The following is a 24,029-nucleotide window of genomic DNA, read 5'->3' as shown; positions in this document are numbered from 1 at the left end:
TTAGAAGAATTTGTACTAAGTTATCTTTAATGTGAGACAACTCACAGGACACTGATTATACCCACGCCTAATTCAGCACCCACTGGAGCTGTCTCACCTTATATTTGATCAAAAAAGAAAAGAAAAATTTGATTGCATCAATAGAAAATCCTCTGAATTTTATCAAACATCCTAGCTTTATGAGCTGAGGAAACTGAGATCTAGAAAATTCCTGTCTCTGACAAATGCCTGGTTTGGGCAGAAAAGGGACTGAATGAATGGGCCTCCCTGGACCTCCAGGCTGGGTGTTAGGTGTGTGAGGATCTCACTCCTATAGCCTCCTGAGGTGTAGGGTAGAAAGAGATGGAGACTTACGTGTTTCCTCTCTCCCAGGTACTGTGCACCACAATAGGAAATTTTTACAGACACAGTGTCTTAAACTCAAAGGGTAACTTTAATGATGGACTTTCAGGTAAGCACGTATTTCATTTAGATGGAGATAAACTAATTAACCAGGAGTGTGATGGAGCAATTCTGGTTATGGCTGTAACAAATGCCATGTCTGGTAATTGTCTAGTTGGAGACTTGCCAAATATTTATTTGGTAAATAAAAGAATATCCTCTCTTTCTTTAAAACTCAGTTTGTGTTATGTCCTTAGTGAAGTCTTCCCTAATTTTCTTTCCATCCTGGAAGAATAAGTTAGTCCATCCTGTATGCCATCTCTGGCCCTTGTAACTATTATGATGTTAACATACTGTATCTTTGTTGTCTGTTTATTTGTCTCTTTCACATAACTCCTGAGGGTAAGACTATAACAAACTTAATTCCAGTACCCCCAGGGCCCAGCAATAACTAGTCATAAGAAAATTAGTAAGAGACTTTTAGTAAATGGGCATGAAAGAGAATCACTGAATAAATGAGAGAGATTAGATAGCTCCTTTGGGCTCCATAAAATGAAATGAACTGGCTTTACACAGTAGCCCCATTAATAGAAAGATAATGACAATAATGGCTTCAATTTATTGAGTCCTTACCACATGCCAGGCAGTGTGCTAAGACTTTCTAAGAATTATCCATTTAGTACAATAACTCCAGGTACTAATATTACCCCTGTCTAACAGATGAGAAGAGTCTAATTCTAAGGATTGAGTAAGTGCCCAACCACTAGATGACAGAAAGTCACAGTTCAATGTCAAATGTATTTGACACCAAATCTCTCACTTGTAACCCTTTTGGGGGCGGGGGGGGAGGGGGAGATGGACGATGAAAGATAAGGTGATGCTCATAACATTCTAGTCCTATCTGTCCATTCTAAAGCTTTATAAAGGTCACCTAGTCCAGCCCCATCATTTCAAACTGAGGGAGAAGGAGACCCAGGGGGAACTGTCTGAAGAGCCTTAGGTTTAGTTAGAACAGTGGTAGGCAGTTAGACAGTGTGAGCAGAGCAAGGACGAAGAGCCAGGTACAGGTCAGCAGGGTGGAAAGCCTCACCCCAAGGTAACCTTTCTTCCCTAGAGATAACATCTAGGCCTCAGTTATATTTCAGCTCCAGGCCCAGATAAGCAACCAAACCACCCACAGCTCCTGTCAGGATCGGCTGCATGGAATAATGATTCGCTGCCCTGGTGCTGGCCTATCAGTGGAGACCACAACCCTGAATATTCTGTTAAGATCTCTTCCTTGCCAAAACCGGTTTGGCTCAGTGGATAGAGCGTCGGCCTGCGGACTCAAGGGTCCCAGGTTTGATTCCGATCAAGGGCATGTACCTTGGTTGCGGGCACATCCCCAGTCGAAGGTGTGCAGGAGGCAGCTGATTGATGTTTCTTTCTCATCGATGTTTCTAAAACTCTGTCCCTCTCCCTTCCTCTCTGTAAAAAAATCAATAAAATATATTAAAAAATATATATATATCTTCCTGGCACCTCCCCTAAAATCCCCGCCTTTAAAATCCTTAGGAGGGAGGGCCTGGTAGACTTTCCCTTTCCCTTTTCTTCCCCTTTCCCCTCCCTGCCCCAGGCACATAACCATAATTTACTCCCTTAACTTGCTTCCTAATCCCATTCAATCTAGGAATTACTTCTTCTACCTCTCTAATTGGCCAAAAAAATGTTCTCTTACAGTTTGGGTCTTGCTCTGAATTCCTTCCTTAGCCAGAACCAAAGTACTGAGGTTGCTGAACCCAAAATTTGACCCTCTGGATCTGGGACCCCTGGGGGGGATGTTGGAGAGTCAGTTTCTGCCTGACCACTGGCCAGGCCCAGGGACCTACCATGCACCGGGCCTCTAGTAAGGAATATTAATCATGCTCTCTTAACCATGATTGTTTTGTTCTGATTCAAGAAACCACTTTCTAACTGGGCTGGGGGTTGTTCGCCCCAGGGTCTTGGGAGTCAACCTTGGATTTGGGAGTCAACCTTGGAATCCGGCCCATTCCCATTTTAGGATGGAAAGATTAGCAACCTTGTTGCCCAAACAATGGAGTCCCTCCGGCATTGCCTGTAACCTGTAACCAATATAATCATTCTTATTCCGTTTGCCTACTTTCCCATGTAATCTTTGTACTACCCAATATAAGCAGCAGCTATGTGAGAGCAGGTTTTTGTGAGTGACCTCCTCTCCCCCATACTGCTAGCATTATTGGAATTAATGCTCATATACGATTCAAACCTGTCTCTGCTTAATTGGCTCAAGTAGTGACAGACAGCTGGGACCTCTGGTTTTATCAGGACATAGCTCCTGTTATTAAAGTGCTCTCTGAATTAATTCAAGATTCTGCCAATGGCTCAGAGACTTCCCTTGACCACATATCTGAACTAGCCACAATCATGCCTTATCTTCTTATCCTTATTTTCTTCTCAACAGAGTCTTCTTACATTATGCATTTATTCATTTACTTGTTTATTTCCCCCTCTAGAATATAAGCCTCATGAAGACAAGACTTTTAATGATGTTTTTCAGGAGTCTATAGCAGTGCCAGCATATAAAGATACTTGATAAATACTAGTTGACCTGATGGCTAAATATTCCAAGGCATCAATTGTTGAGAGGGCAGGGCAGGGCAGGGCGAGGATAAACTCCACTGTGGGGCAGGGCGGAGTTATCCTCCATTTTGTGTAACTGGACCCTAGCCCTCACCCAACCAATCAGGGTCAGCCAAAATAGTGACATCACCACCGGAGTACAACCCCTGGGCTTGGTGAAATTCGCTCTCTCTTCTGCCAGGCTGTCAGCGTGAGTGGGACAGAGCCCATGCTAGCATGGAAGAGGCTCTTTTGTTTATTGCATCAGACTCGCCTCCCTGGTTGTCCTTGGGGTTCACGAAGTCTGGGCCTAACATTGTAATGTGATTTTTTGTTTGTTTTTAAAATATATTTTATTGATTTTTTTACAGAGTTAGAGAGAGGGATAGAGAGTTAGAAACATTGATGAGAGAGAATCATCAATCAGCTGCCTCTTGCACACTCCCTAACTGGGGATGTGCCCGCAACCAAGGTACATGCCCTTGACCGGAATGAACCAGGCCTTTCAGCAGGCCAACGCTCTATCCACTGAGCCAAACCGGTTTCGGCTGTAATGTGATTTTAATGCATTGAAGTTTTTCTTTGTCCTTCAAAACTTTTTCCTTTATATTTGACTTTATTTTCTCAAACTGGCCTAATGCCATTTTATTTAACTTTGATAACTGTCCATCTCTTCTCCTGACTTTCAGTGTCTCCCTCCCCTACTAAGGACAGACACCTTGCCTTAGTTGTCCATGCGTCGCAAAGCCTTCCTCGTTCAGGACCTGGCATGAGCAGCTGTTAAAAAATGCTTGACACCAAGCCACCGTGGCTCAGTGATTAAGCATTGACCTATGAACCAGGAGGTCATGGTTCGATTCCTGGTCAGGGCATGTTCCCAGGTTGTGGTTCAAACCCCAGTAGGGGGTGTGCAGGAGGCAGCGGATCAATGATTCTCTCCTATCATTGATGTTTCTCTCTCTCCCTCTCCCTTCCTCTCTGAAATCAGTAAAAATATATTTAAAAAATAAAAAACAATTCATTGGATAGAACACTGGCATTTGGACTGAAGGTTCCTAGGCACACGCTCAGGTTGTGGGTTCAATCTCCAGTGTGCAGCATGCAGGAGGCAGCTGATCTATGATGTTTCTCTCTTCTTCTCCTTCTTCCTCTCCCTTCCTCTTTGAAGTCAATAAAGAAAAAAATAATAATACTTGGGGAGGCTGGTGTGAAGAGTGGTAACAGTGGTAGTCACAGACATTATTGCTTAATGATTTATTTATTTTTAAATTTTATTTTAGAGAAGAATGAAGAGAAAGAGAGGAGTGAGAGAGAAACATTAGTGTTAGAGATATTTCTCAGTCAGTTGCCTCCTACACTCACCCCAACTGGGGATTGAACCCACAACCTTCTGGTGCACAGATGATGTTCCAACCAACTGAGCCATATTGGCCAGGATAGTGATTTGTTTTAAGGCTTCATCAGCAGGTGGAATGGAAGACCCCTCCGACCTTGACACCTTGGGCAGCCAAGGCATTGTACTCCTTTACGGCCTTCTCTGTCTGGAGTACTAGTACATCAATGCCTTGTTTCTCAAGGTACTCCAGGGTTGATGGGGGCACCTGGGAAGAAGGAAAAAGATGAATAAGTGGTGGGGGAAGGTTCCCCGGGTTTCCTTTCTGCCATGAAGCAAGTATAATCTACAGAATTAGAGAGGGACAAAACTCCTCAATCACCCAGAATGCCACTGGTTAAAAAGGCTTTCTAAGAAGTTGACATCAGTATCAAGATAAATCTCAGATGATTGAAAAGAAAATCTCAGGTGAAATGGAAAAAGCACTGATTTTGGAGTTAGCCTTGGATTTAAGTCCTTGCTAGCAGTGTGACCTTGGCTAAGTGAATTAAATTCTCTGAGGTTTTGTTTCTTTGTATGGAAATAGGGATAATAATACCTAGCTTCCAGGGTTGGTATGAGAACTAATTTAATGAAGGTATAGAAAATGCCTGGCATGGTGCAGAACCCAAACCATGTAAATGTTAAATGTTTTAGTCAGTTCAACCTGAGCCTAAATTCTAACTTTGCCATGTTCCAACCAAGAGATCTTAATCCAACTATTTAAAGCCTCTCAACCACAATTTCCTCCCCTATGAAATGATAAGGATACATTACAGGGTTGGTGTGAGGGTGAAGTGAACTAGTGTATGCATACTGCCATTCAAATATCTTCTCAGAAAGGCCTCCTGACCACCCCATTGAGAGGAACCCCTCAGAAGTCAACACCTTCTTCATAGAATTTATTATGATCTGAAATTGTATGTCTTTTATGATGCATGAGGGTTATGAGCCTTGTTTTGTCTTATCTTGTTGTCCCTAGTGCTTAGAATAGTTTCTATCCTATAGAAGATGCTAAACAAATATTTACAAATAAATTTATATAAAAGTTTCTCAAGAGTGGCAATTATTATTAGATATTTTCAACTCTGGCTTGTCCTGGATATTTTCTATATTAACAATTTAAAATATATATATTTTATTGATTTTTTTTTTTACAGAGAGGAAGAGAGGGATAGAGAGTTAGAAACATCAATGAGAGAGAAGCATCGATCAGCTGTCTCCTGCACACCCCCCATCGGGGATGTGCCCGCAACCACAGCACATACCCCTGACTGGAATCGAACCTGGGACCTTTCAGTCCACAGGCCGACGCTCTATCCACTGAGCCAAACCGGTTTTGGCCTATATTAACAATTTTATAATAACAGTAGCTTTATAATAGAAATTATCTTAACAAGGACAAAATTAAACTGAAAAAAAAAAATATATATAATATATATATATATGCCTAATATGCAAATTGTCCCCATGGGAGTTCTACTGGAAGACCCATCACTCACTATGACATGTGCTGACCACCAGGGGATGGGGCAGAACAAAAGGCGGCCCTGGCCTGCAGCCGGAAGGCCCTAGTTGCTGGCCAGGCCTAGGGACCCTATCCATGCATGAATTTCATGCACGGGGCCTCTAGTAAATAAGTAAAGGGCACCTTCATCAGGAAGGTGGATTATAGAACACCTATCTAAAGGAAAGAATAAGGTAGATCTCTCTATATTTATGTGAAAGGCTGTCCATAATGTAGTAATGTAAGTGAATAAAATGTTACAGAGCAATATGTATAGTGTGACCCTATTCAGGTAAAAATTGCTGTAAGTATGTTCATGTATACCTATATCACATATATGTAAGTGTGTATATATTTGCAGATGCTTAGAAAATTGGAGCAGTGTGCCCAAGTGTGGAGACTGGAGAGGGAAAATCTTTCACTTTTTCCGTCTGCATTTCTGCATTGAATCTTTTCTGTAAGTAAAATTAAATATGTTTTTCATAAAGGGAGAAAACATAATTTGAATGCATCTAAGAAGATAGAAAATATTAGAAAAATCTATTATAAAATATAAAGTTCTATAAAAATCTAAAGAACCAAATGTTAATAGTTGCAGAGCTTGAGAAATCCAAGATATACTTTCTGAGATATACTTGAAGCAATACAGGTCCATGGTTAGGTAGAAACGGAGAGCCCACCCCAATAAGGAGAGTAGTATGTAGCCATTATTTTATCCTGGGACATCCGCTAGCTCATCAGCAGTATGAGGGTGCATGATACATAGAGATGAACCCATAACAAGGACATATCTCTAAAGTAAAGGTCCAAGAGATCAGCAGCTGTCCTCAGAACACTGTTCACAAGACCTACCTTCAAGGCCTCACTCATCCCTCGGCCAATCACCAGTGTCTGCACACCCTTCTTGACAACTTCCTCCACATCTGCAGGCTGCACACCAGGAGAATGCTGGGTGAGAAAAGAAAAAGTATACCATTTACCTGCTCTTTTTAAAAAATATAATTTTATTGATTTCAGAGAGGAAGGGAGGAGAGTTTGAAACATCAATGATGAGAGAAAATCACTGATTGGCTGCCTCTTGCATACCCCCTACTGGGGACCAAGCCCAGAACCTGGGCATGTGCCCTTGACTGAAATCAAACCCGGAACCCTTCAGTCCATAGGCCAACATTCTATCCACTGAACCAAACCAGCTACCTGCTCTTTTAATCTTTCTTTGTAATCAGCATTCTTGCAGAATTCATTCATTCACCTATTCATTCACTGAAGAAATTTTTTGTCCTAGGCCCTAGGAATGTTTTGTTCTGGGTCCTTAAGGAGCTCTAAGTCTAGTGCAAAATATAGCAGACTAAGAGGAAATTAAAACAGTTTTTACAAGTGCTACAAGGAAGTAAACTCCTGGTGTGTACAACATAGCAAAAGAGCCTTGAAGTCAGATCTGAGGTTTCTGAAGGAGACTCTGACATGACCGCTGTCTGTCCCAAAACCTGTGCCAAGGCCAAAATGGGAGTTGCTTTCTGCAACCCCCCTTGAAGACTGTATGATTGTAATTGATAACCATTCTGACATAAATCAGCACCCCTTTCTTGCCTCCTGCTATGTGCTAGTTCCTGGAACAGGTTGTTATCCTGAGCTGGTTAAGCATGTAATTTCCCATACCTGGTGGCATTCACACACCTGTGACTACTCACTCTCCACCCTCCACTCTTCCCCAAATCCTATATAATTCTCTGGCCTTGCCAATCAGCTCATGGATCCATTTTGTCTTGCAGCTGCCCATGACATACCTTGTATGTAAGTTTCCCTTAATAAACCCTATTAATTACCAGACTGGAGTGACCAGCTCTTTCTTCAGTCCCTGTCTGCTCTCCATTATGGAGATAAATTTTCAGTCTTGAAAAAAAAAAAAAAAATTCAATCTTGGAGCTTTTCCTGGGGTCTGCATGTTACTAATAGGGGAGTTGGGGTATGTGCAGGAGGCAACCAATTGATGTTTCTTGCTCACATCAATGTTTCTTCCTCTCTCTCTCTCTCTCTCAAATCAATAACATATCCTTGAGTGAGGATTTTAAAAAGTAAAGAGCCAAAACCAGTTTGGCTCAGTTGATAGAGCATCAGCCTGCGGACGCAAGGGTCCCAGGTTCATTTCCGGTCAAGGGCATATACCTTGGCTGCGGGCACATCCCTAATAGGGGGTATGCAGGAGGCAGCTGATGGATGTTTCTCTCTCATCAATGTTTCTAACTCGCTATCCCTCTCCTTTCCTCTGCAAAAAATCAATAAAATATATTTTTTTAAAAGTAAAGAAAAACTATATGATCCCACAGAAACAAATATTCTCTAAGTAATGAAAAAAAATCCTATAATATTCCATTAACATGACAACTAAATGTGACATCTATATTAGGTTAATTGCCAAAATATTAATAAGATCAGTATATTAAGTATTATATAAATGTTAACTTCCTGAGTTTGATCATTGTATTATGATTATGTAAGAGAACGTCCTTGTTCTCTGGGGGAAATACATACAGGCATTTAGAAGTAAAGGAGTATATCTGTTACAATTCAAAAAATAATATATCAATGGAAAGGATGATACAAAAAATATGAGAAAGTGTTAACTAGGTAAAAGTGAGAATTCTTTGTACTATCCTTGTAACTTTTCTGTAAGGCTAAAATTATTTCAAAATACACAGGAAACTAACAAGTAAATAAGTAAAATAAAAAATAAAGCAGGAAGACAGCTCACACGGCCACATACTTCCTGGTTTATTTAGGTTCGGAAGCAAAACTTAACAGAAGGAGGTGGCTCCCAAGCGGGAGCAGAGGCAGCCTCTCTCCCGGCTTTCTCTATGTCTCGATTCTCCGCGGGGTGTGCAACTGCTGCTGACATTCTTCACTTGGTCAGCAAGTGCTCCGGAGCTGATAACAAAGCCAGGCTCTCCTTTATATTCTGCCTCACCTCCTCAGCACCTTCCTACGGAATTTACACCAAGACTGCGAGCTTATGTTTAGGGAATATCAAAGAGTGTTCTAAGTTAGAACACCTGCATTTCAAAGAGTGGACCAAACTGATCAGCAGGAAGGGCACACTCTCATCGGAGAGAGGCCGCAGAGTTAGTGCCCAGTGTCTCTGAATAGTATCTCTGCCTTCCGCTCTCCCAGTTAGGAGGGATGGAATTCTTATTCTATAAAGTTGTTTAGGTTCATAAATTTTGAAAAGGCAAAACAAAAAAAGGGGATATTGTTTCTGATTACAATATTATTGATTACAATAATCGGTAACTTAACTAATGTAAGAGGATTGGATTAAATGCCTTTTTCCCCACAGCTCTCTGATCAATCCTAAAACCACCCTGCGCTAAACAGTGATGATATGAAGAACCTAACCTTTTTTTCCAGAAACTATGACCAAAGTAAACACTTAATAGAATTAACAATCAGGATTGGAAAGCTTCATCTTCCTTCAGCAAATGAATCCACCTCAATTACTGAAGGACTCCTTCATTTAACAAAGGACGGCACCATATTTTGAGAAGCACCATGATGCCCTGACCCGAACCAAGGCGAGTGGGAAGGGGGTGAAAGGTCAAGAGAGTTCAAAACCATAATCATATGGAGAGTGAGAGACTGGAGACAGCAGCAGCCCATCAGAGCTGCCAATCAATGGAACTCAAGTGACAAATCTGGCTGCTGTGAGTGCTATCCTGCAGGCCCAGGGTGTCAGGTGCGGAGCAATGAACGCTCACTGCAGCAGCCTGTGGATCCAGGCGTTGGCGGGCGATTACTCACAGCCTAGTGCAGAGGCCTGCTTCTGAGGCGTCCTCAACCTGCCTCCAGCTCCTCCTCTGCTTCTTCCAATCCCTGGGGGCAAACCACTGAGGCTCTAACTCTTCCTCTTTTTAAAGAGGCTTTACATCACAGGATGTCTAAGGTTGTAAAAGCTTATTGTGTTTTCTTGCAGGGAAGCTCTTAATTGTGGGGAAATGTCCAGCTAATACCTATTATGCCAGATAAACAATAAGATGGCATCCTATATGGCTTAGACATTTCCCTCTACTTTATATCAAATTTGAAAAGAAAATATTCCTAAATTACACTTTCAAGGAAGCAGTTCCTCCTGCCAAAATGAAGTGAGCATAAACGTTAGAAGCAAAGCTGTCATCTAGTTGTGTTGCTGATAAAAACGGGTTCTATGAGTGAAGGTTAAAGGATCTCTGGAATCTGACCCTGTGGACACTGCCCAAGTCACATTCTCTTTATCGCTTGAGGAATTAACAGCCTCTTAAATGATCTTCCTGCCTCTGCGCAGGCACCTGTTTTTGTGCCATAGACCACTGTGGCAATCAGTCTGGTGGAGCTTATGGCTCCCTTCTCAGAAAAGGTTTTAAAAGCTTAAGAGAAAATATATAGGATTACAAAGAAAACAGATTTCACACACCAAAATTATCAAATTATTAAAAACAGGCCCTGGCTGGGTAGCTCAGGTGGTTAGAGTGCTATCATGATACGTCAAGGTTGCAGGTTCGATCCCCAGTCAGGTCACATACAAAAGAATCAACCAATGAAAATATAAATAAGTGGAACAACAAAGCAATGTTTCTATCTAATCAACCTATCAATCAATCAATCAAACATTAAAAACAGATGTGTGGCCTAGTAATGTGCTTCTTTAGAAGAGTGGAAATCGTTTCCAAAAGTCCATTAGCAAACATCCTCACATCTCATAGTGGCAGACTGCTAGTTCTTTCATAATCCATTTTGCCCTTTTCTGCTGCCCAGCTAGATTCCATTTTCTGTGCTTCTTGTGCAGCTAGGTGTAGAACATGTGACTATGCTATCACCAATAAAAATTCAATGGCATACGAGCAGAAAAAATGATGCCATGTGTAGGTTTGAGCCTTGAAACATTGAGCATGAGCTTTTCTTCTCTTCCTTCTTCCATTAAGTTAGACTCTGGCCATTGCTCCAACCTGTTCCCACCATTCAAATGCTCAAGAAGATGGTGGAACAACACAGAGAAAAACATCTGGGGCTGTTGGGTTGAGCTAGAAGTATTATTATGAACTCATTACACACACACACACACACCCCACAATTTTTCTTGCTCTGTATACTGAAAGGGCTTAGATGTAGTGACATCTCAGTAGTAATGAGCCCACCTAATACCCAGCTCTTGGGTTTCTAGATATCATTTCTCACTGAAAGGAACCAGGGCTCCCTAAAGAAATGGCTGAACCAGGAAAAATATATCTCATTATGCCAGAAAGCAACGCCGTGGTAAAAAACTGATGGGAACATGTCACAAGAACACTGGTTAAATTTAAACCTCAAAAAATATTAATTACTAAAGGCCTGATGCATCAAATTCATGCAAGAGTAGGCCTTCCTGTGGGGAGAGGAGGAAGATCTGGGGGAGATAATAGATCAACTGAAGGACTTGTGTACATGCATATAAGTACAACCAATGGACATAAAACTCTGGGGAGGGAGGGTATGTATGGGAGGGAGGGAGGGGGGCAAAAAAAATCAATAAAATTATATATATATAAAACAGAGTAGGCCTTTCTTCCCCCAGCTGCCAGCACAGGCTTCCCTCTGGCACCCAGGACCCGGGCTTCCCTCGCAGCCCTGACTTCATCTGGAAGGATGTCTGGTCTAAGTATATTACACTTTCATTATTACAGACTAGTGGCCTGGTGCACAAAATTTGTGTCCCTCAGCCCAGCCTGCACCCTCTCCAATCTGGGACCCCTTTGGGGATGTCTGACTGCCGGTTTATTGGAATCAGGCCTAAACTGGCAGTTGAACATCCTTCTCACAATCCAGGACCACTGGCTCCTAACCGCTCACCTGCCTGCCTGCCTGATCGTCCCTAACCACTCTGCCTGCTGGTCTGACCAATCCCAACTGCCCCCTTCCAGCCTAATCACCCCTAATTGCCCGCCCCTGCTGGACTGATTGCCCCCAACTGCCTCCCCTGCCAGCCTGCTCACCCCCAACTGTCCCCCCTGTCAGCCTGCTTTCCACCACCTGCCCCCACCTGCAGTCTTGCTCGCCCCCAACTGCCCCCCCTGCCAACTTGCTTGCTCCTAACCGACTCTGCCTTGGCCCCACCACCATGCTTTACCTGGAAGGACATCTGGAAGATCTCCTGGTCTAATTAGCATGTTACCCTTTTATTAGTATAGCTAGAGGCCTGGTGTGTGGGGGCGGGGGGAGGTTGGCTGGTCTGCCCTGAAGAAGGTCCCGGATTAGGGTGGGTGTCCCCTTGGAGGGGCGAGGCTGGCCTGGGAGAGGGCACTGATGGCCATTTGCAGGCTGGCCTCGTCCCCATGGGGGTGAGGGTCACCGCGGGGGAGGGAGGGAGCATGGCAGCCCTGGACGAGGGGCTGATGGCCCTTTGCAGGCTGGCCACACCCCCCAGTGGGGATCCTCATCCCCATCTGGATGAGGGTCCCCACTGGGGGGTGTGGCCAGCCCGGGTGAGGGGCTGAGGGCTGTTTGCAGCTGGCCAAGCCCCTGTCTTTGTCCAGAAGGTCTCCGGGTCTAATTAGCATATTACCCTTTATTAGTATAGATGGTAAGAGATTAAACATGTTCTTATTCTCTTTGGGATGCTACAACAAAATACCACAAACTGGGTAGCTTATAAAACAACAGGCATTTGTTTTTCATGCTCTAGACTAGAGGCTGGAAGTCCAAGGTCAAGGTACCAGCAAGCCCAGTTTGGTGAGGGCCCTATTCCTGGTTCATAGCTGACCCCTCACACTGTGCCCTCACAGGGTGGAAGGGATCTTTCGGAAGTCTCCTTTCTAATGCACTAATTTCATTTATGAGGGCTCCTCCCTCATGACTAGCATCTCCCAAAGGTCCCACCTCCTAATACCATCATCTTTGGGTATTGGAATTTTTACATACAAATTTTGGTGGAAGACACAAACATTCAGATCTAGCCCATACTAAATTTAAAAAAGAAAATATGAGTCCAAATCGGTTTGGCTCAATGAATAGAGCATCAGTCTGCGGACTGAAGGGTCCCAGGTTCAATTCCGATCAGGGGCATGTACGTTGGTTGCGGGCACATCCCCAGTAGGGGGTGTGCAAGAGGCAGCTGGTCGATGTTTCTCTCTCATCGACATTTCTAGCTCTCTATCTCTCTCCCTTCTTCTCTGTAAAAAATCAATAAAATATATTTAAAAAAAAAAGAAAAAAGAAAATATGAGCCCAGAGTGATAATAAAAATGATGATAGTGTCAGAAGAAAACCTCTTCTTCACAGAAAAATTCAGCTAATGAATGTAGAGAAATGATAGAATTATAAAAAACACCAATTTGTCTTGGCCAGTATGGCTCAGTGGTTGAGCATCAACCTGTGAACCAGGAGGTCACTGTTCAATTCCCGGTCAGGACATCACATCCCCAGGTTGCAGGTTTGATCCCCAGTGTGGGGTATGCAGGAGGCAGCCAACTGATGACTCTCCTTATTGATGTTTCTATCTCTCTCACCCTCTCTCTCTTTCTATCTGAAATCAATAAAAAATATTTTTTAAAAATCACCATTTTAGCGCAATAGAAACAGAGTCAGCCTGTGGACCAAAGGGTCCCAGGTTCAATTCCATTCAAGGGCACATGCCTGGGTTGGGGGTTCAATCTCGTCAGAGGCATGCAGGAGACAGCTTCTCAATGATTCTCTCCCCCTCCCTTTTTCTTTGAAATAAAAAATATACATATTTTAAAAACAAAACAAAAAACCCCTAACCTTTAAAAAAATCATTTTGCAATTACTAATGTAATAATAAATTCAGGCAAGGATCAATAGTTAATGCTAAAATCATTGGATGAAAGATTGCTGGGGAATATGATAATCACAAAGTTTCAAAATATTACTCTACGGATTATGTACTGATTACAAGTGGGAAATTGTATCTTTACAATAGAGGAATCTGGTAGGTACCCATTTAACCAAGTGATCAAATAACCTCAACAGGTACTGAGCAAACTGACTTTATATGCCTCCAGATATAATGCACTGAAGCCACAATTGACTGTCTTGGCAATGACAAGAACATTCTTGCCAAAAAGATTAATTTGAATCTAATCATGATAGAAAAAAATCAGATAAATCTAAATTGTTAACTAATCACAGACACGTCAAAACCATCTGTGTGTCCCTGGCCTGTTTTGCTCAATTGTTAGAGCATTGGCTTGCAAACTCAAGGGTCTCAGGTTCGATTCCGGTCAAGGGCCTGTACCTTGGTTGAGGGCACATCCCCAGTAGAGGGTGTGCAGGAGGCAGTTGATGGATGTTTCTCTCTCATCGATGTTTCTAACTCTCTTTCCCTCTCTCTTCCTCTCTGTGAAAGATCAATAATATATACATATATACATATATATATATATATATATACATATATATATTTTAAATCCATTTGTGTCATAAAAGAGGAAAAAAATTTGGAGAACTGGTTTTAAAGGAAGAGACTAAAGAAACATGACAACAAAATGAATATATCTTGAATTAGAAAAGTAAGCCAGCTATAAAAGACATTTATTTCATTGGAACAATTGTTAATTTGACATGGAGTAGATATTATTTAATGATATTTCAATGTTGAGTTTCTTATAGTATATAAGTATATACATGCTTTAGTACATACATGCTAAAGTAGTTAGAGTTCAAGTTTCACAATGTATGCTACTTATTTTCAAACGATTCAACAAAAATCATTATTGAGAGATAAAGTGCCACAGAGAGACAAACAAGCAAATGTAGCAGAATGTTAACAATTGGTGAATCCAGGTTGATGGTATTCAAGTGTCTTTTCTATTTTTATTTAATTTGCTAAATATGTTCAATATTTTTCAAAATTAAGAAAAAAAGAGAAGTTTAACAGAGTTCAGAATAGGCTGCCCACATCAACCAGGCTAAAAGGTGAATAAAAACAAGAGCAAAAGCAACAACCCCTCTGTCTTTCCTTAGGTAACACTGTCCCGAGCACAAGGACCTTTGGTCTGGTCGACGGTAGACTCTCTGGGAATTGTGTTGCACTTCACACCTACGCCTGCATTATGTGTAAAAATAAAACCACAAAACCAAGAGACATAAACGATATTTTTGGAACTGAGGAAATTTGAAGATAGACTGTATATTAGATAATACTGTGTTAATGATAATATCCTTATTTATGATAATGGTATGGTAGCTATGTAGGAGAATGGTCATGTCCTTAGGGGAGAAATGCTGAAATATGGTATCTCCCATTTACTCTCAAATGATTGGGGGAGAAGTGTGAGTGTGTGTGTATGTGCTTGTATTTAGAGAGAAAAAACAAATATGGTAAAATGCTAACAACTTGAGGACTTATTAATAGATAAAGGGTGTATGGGTATTTACTGTATTATTCATACAGCTGTGTTGTAGGTTTAACATTTTTCAAAATTAAAAGTTGGGATAAATTTTCCATAGGTCCTTTAAAGTTCTGGGGTGGGTACTTATTGGTTTGGCTTTCTTTTCATTTCACACTTTTTAAAAAAATATATATTTTATTGATTTTTTTACAGAGAGGAAAAGAGAGGGATAGAGAGTTAGAAACATTGATGAGAGAGAATCATCGATCAGCTGCCTCCTGCACACCCCCCACTGGGAATGCGCCCACAACCAAGGCACATGCCCTTGACCGGAATCAAACCTGGGACCCTTCAGTCTGCAGGCCGACACTCTATCCACGGAGCCAAACCGGCTTCAGCTAATTTCACACTTTTAAAAAATATTTATCTTCATTGTTGAATACACTTGTTTTACATCTTCCATCCTGACCACTTTCAGCCTAACAAAAAGATATATAAATGAGTGATTTATGCATATTTTCACACAGAAGAATCTTCTCTAATAAGATAGTTATTGCTTTGGGAGAGAAATGAGTGAAGATAGCATGAAACAGTTATAACGTATGGGCTTTAGAGTAAGACTAGGGTTCAAAACTTAATTTTCAAATATATTTTTTGTGTGACTTTGGAAAAGCTATATTTGAGCAGTTATATAGTAGTTGCTTAAAAATCATGGATAGAGAATTGGGAGGTAATAGTAATTACCATTTCAAGGACATTGGTTAAAGACAGTACATTTTCTTGGTATTTCCATTGTTTAATCACTATAAAACCTACCCCTTCCCTTTTAAAACTAATAATAAAAAAACACACAAAACATTAACATACCTCAGAGGAAATGTCACAAAAGGTTTTTTAAAAATTGGTTTAATGACATTTATAATGAAAAATTCAGTACAGCAAAAATATATTGATCTCCTATTTTATAGGCTCTGGGCTAAATGCATAGTTCTTACCCTTAGGAAGTGCTCTACTTAGTGAGGAATCCTAACAACTTGAGGACTTAGTGAGGAAAACAGATAAATACACTCATTATATACAGGCAGTCTGTGCTAAGTGCTATAATAGAGGCAGCAAGTATTACAGAAATACTGAGGAGGGAATAAGCTGCTCATTCTCACCAGGGTTATGAGAAAGTGCTTCTTAGAGGAGATAATACGAATGCTAAGAATGGAAGGACATATAAGATTTCAAAAGGGAGTGTGTCATTCCAAGTAAGAGAAATGGTTTTAGCAAAGACACAAAAGATACAAAATGAAAGATAATGGTAGGTTTGGAAGGCAATAGGTATTTGGTGTGGGATACTAGGTCTTCAAATGCGTGTTATGAAATACAGGAGAGGAGAATGAAAGGCTAATTTGGAACTGTATCATAAACAATGGCCGTGAACACTATCGTATTTAACTTTGAAGTCTATGAAAAGCATCTGGAGTTTTCTAAGCAGAGCAGAGACATGAGCAACTTTATCTTTTAGAAATTATAACAGAAGAGAGACATAAAAAAGGCAGACTAAGAAGCAAGAACTGCTGGGGGATTGGTGCCATGGTCCAGGAGAGAAAACGGAGGCAATATGAGGAAGTAAATTTGAGAGGCTTTGCTTGAGGTGCCCTGGATTGAAGAGGGTGCAGGCTGGGCTAAGGGGACCCCCATCTTGTGCATAAATTTCATGCACTGTGTCTCTAATATACACGAATAAAAAAAAAAAGAAATATGCAAATCTACAGTACCTCTGCAATGCCCACAGCCAATCAGGAATCAGTAAGCTAATTAACCCAACAAAGTTGGTGGGTTAATTTGTAAACACAGGCATGGAGCGAAGACTGAAGACTCCAGCCTGAGAGAAGACTGAAGACTAAAGACTGAAGACGACTGAAGAGGCTTGGCTTTTCTGCTGCAGCTGAAGCAAAGGCCTATGTCCCAGGTGCCGGAGGAAAACCAGTGCTGGCAGCCAGAGGAAGGAAGGCCTAGTGCACAAATCTTTGTGTAATAGGCCTCTAGTGTATATATAAAAGGCTAATATGCAAAGTGTTTCCATGCGAGTTTGGGAGTTCCATTGCTTGCTATGATGTGTGCTGACACCAGGAGGTGGTACTGAATGGAAGAAGACCCCGGCCGGCAGCTGGAAGGCCCTAATTGGCCCTGATCGCTGGCCAGGCCTAGGCACCCTACCTGGGCACAAATTTCATGCACTGGGCCTCTAGTCAATAATAATAAAAAACACATTAAAAAAAAGAATTCACCCTAGCCAGTTTGGCTCAATGGATAGAGTGTTGGCCTGCGGACTGAAGGGTCCTTGGTTTGATTCCAGTTAAGGGCACATGCCTGAGTTGCATTCTCAATCCCCAGTGGGGTGTGTGCAGGAAGCAGCCAATTAATGATTCTCTTTCATCATTGATGTTCGTCTCTTTCTCTCTCCCTCTACCTTCCTCTCTGAAATAAATAAAAAATATATATTTAAAACTGAAGATCAATTTCCATCATTACAGCATGAACAGCTCTACCACCTGCTCTTAAGTGAAAATAAGTAAAAGAAACAAACAAAAAAACCAACCTCTGCCACCACCACCAACAACAACAAACAGGAAAAAAGAAAATCATTCAAACAACAGTAAAAATAAAAAATAGAAACAAAAATCTTTCAAAGCCTTTGGAAATGATCCTTAGAGCAAAGAGCAAATGAAGAAACATCTATTAAAGGATGTCTATAAATATTTGGCAGAAAAGGTGAGAAATCATGGTATTTAAGGAAGGACTGCTGCCAGCCTCCCCACTCCCAGTTCCATGAGGTGGAGACTCCACTCCACTGCTGCAGCTAAGAACATTCTCCTCTCATCTTCCAGCTGGAAAGGTTTACCCAGGGTGGACTAGGACTCCATTTTGTCACGTCCTGCCCCAGCTGTGTGTTGTGGGACTAAGTTCCAAGTGAGTGTGGGTGAGAGGTAAGGTTTCCCTTGTTTCATCCAACCTCCACTCATGAACACAGACTCTACCTTGGGTATTGCACACTGAGAATGTTAGAGGAAGTGCAATACAAGGGAAATGCAAATTCAAACCACAATGAGAGAACATTTCGTACCCACTAGAAGGGGTATAATAAAAACAAAGCAAATAATAGTGAGTGTTGGTGTAGAGCACATGTGTCAAACACAAGGCCTGCGGGCCAAATCCGTCCCGCCAGGCCTTGCAATGTGGCCCGCACCGCGCTGTCATCACTGCACTCCGCTGCGTTTCCATCACAATGACAGTTTATGACTGTTCAGTAAACCATTCGGCCCGCAATTTAGGCTGGATTTTAGATTTTGGCCCCTTCTCTGATTGAGTTCGACACCCCTAGTGTAGAGAGATTTAGAAAAATTGAAAACATCACACATTCCTAAAATCTAAAATGTAAAGTGGTGCAGCTGCTTTGGAAAACAGTCTGGCAGTTCCTCAAAAGGTTGAACATGGAGTTACCATATGACCCAGCATTTCCAATCCTAAGAGAATTGAATATTCTGTTTATCTGGAATGAATAGACACATCTACAGCAACAGAAAGTAGATTAGTAGTTGCCAGGAGTTGGGGGAGGGGAAGAAGAGGCAGTGACTGAAAATAGTTATGGGGATTCCTTTTGGAGTGATAGCATATTCTGGAATCAGTAGTGGTAACTACTGCATAAGCTTATGACAATGAAAACTCCATTGAATTGCATACTTGAATTATATCTCAAGGAAAGAGAGAGCGAGCTACTTTTCACTTGGTCATTATAGCGTAGGATGGTGGAAATCACTTTGTTAGCCTTATGCAGTATCAACCAAACACTAATAGCTTACCTCAGTTCCTGTTTCTCTCCAATCCCAATCCCGACTTCCCCCTGGCCACACTTTGCAGTCCTTATAGATTTTAGTAGAGCCTTGTACTTTCATCTGTCCCCATGAAAGGGAAGCAATTTCAGGAGAAGACATAAGGAACTTAACTGAAACCTGAAATGTTAAAAGAAAGTACCAAATCAGTTATAAAAGTTGAAATAGTTCCAAAATGCAGGAGGTATACTATATAAAAATATATTTTTAAATATAATACTATCACTCTGTAATGTTAGTGCTGCCTCTAGCTCATAGAGATCTAGCAGAAGGAGAAGGGGGGTAAGGAAGGAAGTCTCTATACCAGCGATTTTCAACTGGTGTGCCACAGCACACTGGTATGTCACAATAATTTTTTAGACATGCAATATCTGACTATTTAGTGAGGGACACTGGCTTCTTTTCCCTTAGACTGTCAGATAAAAAAATGACAACAGCCAACACAACAATAGCTGTCCGGTGTGACTAAACCAACATTATACCTAAATTATAATATTTTTGGTGTGCCGCAGACTTTTAGTAGTAATTAGTTTATGGTGTGCCATGAGATGAAAAAGGTTGAAAATCGCTGCTCTACACCATGGCTCCTACAAAGCAGACTGCTCACAAATTGACCAGTGGTCAAGCATTTGGCTACCAAAGCCGCTCACAAAAGAGTGTGCCCTCTACTGGAAGGGTGAAGAAAGCTCACCGTTACAGGCCTGGTACTGTAGCACTCCATGAAATTATCGGAAGTCCATTGAACATCTGATTCTCAAACTTCCAACTTCTGCTGCGAGAAATTGCTCAGGACTTTAAAACAGATCAGTGCTTCCAGAATGCAGCTATTGGTGCTTTGCAGGAGGCAAGTGAGGCTTATGTGGTTGGCCTTTTTGAAGACACCAACCTATGTGCTATCCAGGCCAAAGGTGTAACAATTATGCCAAAAGACATCCAGCTAGTATGCTGCATATGTGGAGAACATGCTTAAGAATCCACTATAATGAGGAACGTTTTATCCCTTTTTAAAAAATGTTTTTATTGATTTTTTTTAAGAGAGGAAGGGAGAGGGATAAAGAGATAGAAACTTCATTAAGTGAGAAACATCATCAATCAGCTGCCTCCTGCACATCCCCTACTGGGGATCAAACCCACAATAGGGCAGGCAGGACCAGGAATTGAACCAGTGGACTTTTGGTTTCTGAGTCAATGCTCAACCGTTGAGCCACACCAGCCAGGCAACTTTTCATTTAAAAAAAAAAAGTTTTCTCTTCTTCCTGTTATTGGTTGTTCTGAATGTTAGCTACTTTTTTCCTCATGGGGTCAAAAGATACCTAAGTATATGATTGCAAGTAAAAAAATAGGGGAAATAAGGTATGGGCAGTTTTTCCATTTTCATTTGTGTGTGGATTTTTAAAAATATACATGTTGGGACATAAAGCATTAATAATGCAAGTCAAAATATTTCAGTGAACAAGTTTCATCAGTTCAGCTTCATAATAATTAGAAACTTAAATTTTTCTGAACAATGCCAGTATTTGGATTTTTTAAAACAAGTAATTTCCTTATTATATATGCAAAATATAGTTAGCTATAATCCACTATGGGTTAAGAAGCATTTTCCTCATTTATGTGGTTGTCACTTTTTCTTTAGAGGTCTAATAAGTAAACTGTTATTCTTGGGATTCTGAAATATCCAGCCTTGGAAACTAGATAATATAATTACTTCTCAGACTGTGGAAGGAATTCTCAGGATTTTTTTTTTTTTTTTTGAGATAAAATGAAAAGTTGGAGATTTACTTCAGCATGATGGAGTGAAGAGATTGATAATCCTTTCCCCAAAAGCAAATATAAAGCTGGACAAAACTATAAAAATAACCACCTGGTGCTCTAGAAATACTATTAAATGCATATGTATAAACTGAGAAATATTTATTTATGACAACCACTGAATTTCAGATAAGAACAGTAAGGTATGTTGTTGTTCTTGCCTGGGACCACTCCCAGGCCCCCACATTAATTCTGTTGGCACAGAGGTTCAATGTGGTTGGAGCAGAGCATGAAAAACAACAGATTTGCTGCTACAGTCAGAGGAGGCTCACTTGATTTTAAGCACTACGATTTAAACTAGTGATCTTAGTGGAAGTGAATATGGATGACAGGTGGCTCTGATTCCTTCATATTTGGGGCAAACAATATTGGGAGAGTAGGGAAGGATTTAACTGGAATTTCCCAGATTTGACACAGCCATAGGGGAATAAGTTCTCCACATATCCAGAATGGACACAAGGCTGTGAGTATGGCGGGGGGAAAGGGGAGATAGAGGAGCCTGTTATACTGTCAACAACAACAACAATTTATATATATATATATATATATATATATATATATATATATATATATATATATATAAATTTATTTAAGAATGCAGTGGTCCTGCCCAGTATGGCTCAGTTGGTTGGGCATCATTCCGTGCACCAAAAGGTTGCTGGTTTGATTCATGGTCAGGGCACATGCTGGGTTTTGGTCTCCATCCACTGTGCAGAAGGCAGCCCATTGATGATTCTCTCTCATCATTGATGTTTCTCTCTCTCCCTCTCCCTTCCTCTCTCTGAAATAAATTTAAAATTTATTTTTAAAAAAACAAAAACTGTACTTGTGTTCCCAAATGTTTGATGTAGCAAAGACTTCAAGGAAGCTATTATAAATATATTCAAAGAACTAAAGGAAAGTATATACATCAGAATTCTTAAACTGGAATTTTCAAAAGTATTTGATATATTTCAAAAGAACATTTTTTTCCCTTTTAAAAAGGGTTTGAATATTAGAAATAAGTGTTCTAGGTAATAAATTCCTCTTATAATTTTTCTCTTTTGATAAATGAGTAGTTTTTCTTTCTTTAGATAATGAGAATGATGTCGACCATTATGGTTTTCCCTTTTTTTAAACCTAGAAATGCAGAACAAAATTCAATGTTTAAGTGTGGTAAGCATTTATCTGTTCCCAAAATAATTATTTGCCTATAAAGTTCTTAATCATTAATTGTCTCATTTTACATGGTTATACTGTACCTTGCCTCAAATTCTTCTTAGGAAGTAGTTACTATGTAAGTTTTAAATGTACACTGAAAATTTTGGCTTAAAGTAGTAAACTGTATACATTATAGCTGGATTCCATCTAAATTTTAGGAACTCCCTTTTTAAAAAGTACTTACAATATGCCAGATGGCGCATGGTGCTAATAAATTTACTGTGAATTACTTAGATCCTATGGTGTAAGCACTGTTATCACCCCCACTTTACAGAGGTTCAAAGAAATTAAGAATCTTCCCCAATGGTATCAAGAAGTTCTGTTAGGATTCAATTCTGGCTGAATCTAAAGCTCAAGCTCCTAAACCATAATGCACAATACATCTCCGGCTGTACATTCCATTTTGCATTATTGATGGTTTCTGAGATTCTTTTTGGGAGGATGCTCACTGCTGCCCCCAGCGAGGTAGAACCCTGTCCTCTATGGAACTTTTTACCCTTCCACCCAATCTCCTATCACGCCCACCCTTTGCCCCCACCCCACAGACCAATCAATCCCCTTGGACTCTAAAGCAGTGGTTCTCAACCTTCCTAATGCCGCGACCCTTCCATACAGCTCCTCCTGGTGTGGTGACTCCCAACCATAACATTATTCTCGTTGCTACTTCATAACTATAATTTTGCTACTGTTAATGAATCGTAATGTAAATATCTGTGTTAGGCTCTACCGTAGCAGTTCTCAACCTGTGGGTCGCGACCATCGGAAAACAAAGATATTTACATTGCGATTTATTAACAGTAGCAAGATTACAGTTATGAAGTAGCAATGAAAATAACTGTATGAAGTAGCAATGAAAATAAACAAAACCGGTTTAACTCAGTGGATACCGCGTCAGTCTGTGGACTGAAAGGTCCCAGGTTAGATTCTGGTCAAGGACATGTACCTGGGTTGCGGGCACATCCCCAGTAGGGGGTGTGCAAGAGGCAGCTGATCAATGTTTCTCTCTCACCGATGTTTCTAACTCTGTATCCCTCTCTCTTCCTCTCCGTAAGAAATCAATAAAATATATTAAAAAAAGAAAAGAAAATAATTGTATGGTTGGGATCACCACACCAGGAGGAACTGTAGGAACGGGTCTCGGCTTTAGGAAGGTGGAGAACCACTGCCCCAGGGTCTCCACAGAGCCGCTCGCCCTCACACACACCCAGCACAGCCCCGTCCTCTCTCCCCTCTGCCCTCCCGCGGAGGCAGGTCCTTCCAGACTCCGATCTCCTGGCAGGACCCCGGCTTTTCAGACGGGCGATCTCCGCAGAGCCCCGTCCCGCAGGCCCTCGTCCCCTGGAGCCCTCAGACACTTGTTTTTCCGAAAGCAAAGCCGCGAATCCTGGACGGCAGCAGCGAGCAACACCCCTCGGCCAACTTCCGCAGACTTGTCCTCAAACAGGTGCCATCCCAACCCCGAGTGAAGGGCACCCCTCTCCCGTACCCTCTTCCCCACGTTCTCCCACAATCGTGCTTCTTATTCTCTTTCCTTTTCCGATTCACTCTCCTGAACTCCCCTCACCGTCCCGTGGCCCTCTTTCCAGTTCTCGGAGTCCCCCGCCAAACTCACCAAAGCCCTCTCTCTTCAGGGAGTTGCGATCCCCAACCGCTCCGCCTCGGAGAGCTCGGAACCCTCGGAGCGAGGTGTTCTCCCCACACCCGCCCCGCCCGGAAGCAGCCTTAGGCCCTCCGCCGCCCTGAGCCCCGCCCCCCAAGCCTATTGGCTACCGTCCCTAGAAAGTCCCGCCCCCTCTGATCCCAGCCGCCCGGAGCCCCGCCCCCAAAGTCTATTGGCTACCGTCCCTAGCAAGTCCCGCCCCCTCGCTCCCAGCCCGGCTTCCCTTGTTTTCATTCCCCCCTGTCAC

General features: G+C 41.6%; 1 protein-coding gene across 1 annotated transcript; it reads right to left on the bottom strand.

Moving 5' to 3' along the window:
- Window positions 1–4,320: 4,320 nt before the first annotated feature.
- AAMDC (adipogenesis associated Mth938 domain containing) lies at window positions 4,321–23,859 on the bottom strand. The gene is made up of 4 exons (XM_036428561.2): window positions 23,735–23,859; window positions 19,084–19,233; window positions 6,732–6,827; window positions 4,321–4,601 (listed from the first exon to the last, which is right to left on the bottom strand). Exons 2-4 carry the CDS (start codon window positions 19,213–19,215, stop codon window positions 4,461–4,463), a joined length of 369 nt encoding a protein of 122 aa, XP_036284454.1. The 5' UTR covers window positions 19,216–19,233; window positions 23,735–23,859; the 3' UTR covers window positions 4,321–4,460.
- Between the last annotated feature and the right edge of the window lie 170 nt (window positions 23,860–24,029).

This window comes from Pipistrellus kuhlii, unplaced genomic scaffold (assembly GCF_014108245.1).
Source record: "Pipistrellus kuhlii isolate mPipKuh1 unplaced genomic scaffold, mPipKuh1.p scaffold_m20_p_9, whole genome shotgun sequence".
Lineage (NCBI taxonomy): Eukaryota > Metazoa > Chordata > Mammalia > Chiroptera > Vespertilionidae > Pipistrellus > Pipistrellus kuhlii.
The sequence above is the reverse complement of the archived record's forward strand: the minus strand, read 5'-3'. Positions and strand labels throughout refer to the sequence as shown.

Coding starts and splice junctions, on each gene's coding strand:
- AAMDC (XM_036428561.2), bottom strand. CDS start 19,215: ATGTCTTCTCCTGAAATTGCTTCCCTTTCATGGGGACAGATGAAAGTA. Junction 6,828..19,083: donor GGAGAGAAACAGGAACTGAG/GTAAGCTATTAG, acceptor TTTCTCACCCAG/CATTCTCCTGGTGTGCAGCC. Junction 4,602..6,731: donor GGATGAGTGAGGCCTTGAAG/GTAGGTCTTGTG, acceptor CCTTCTTCCCAG/GTGCCCCCATCAACCCTGGA.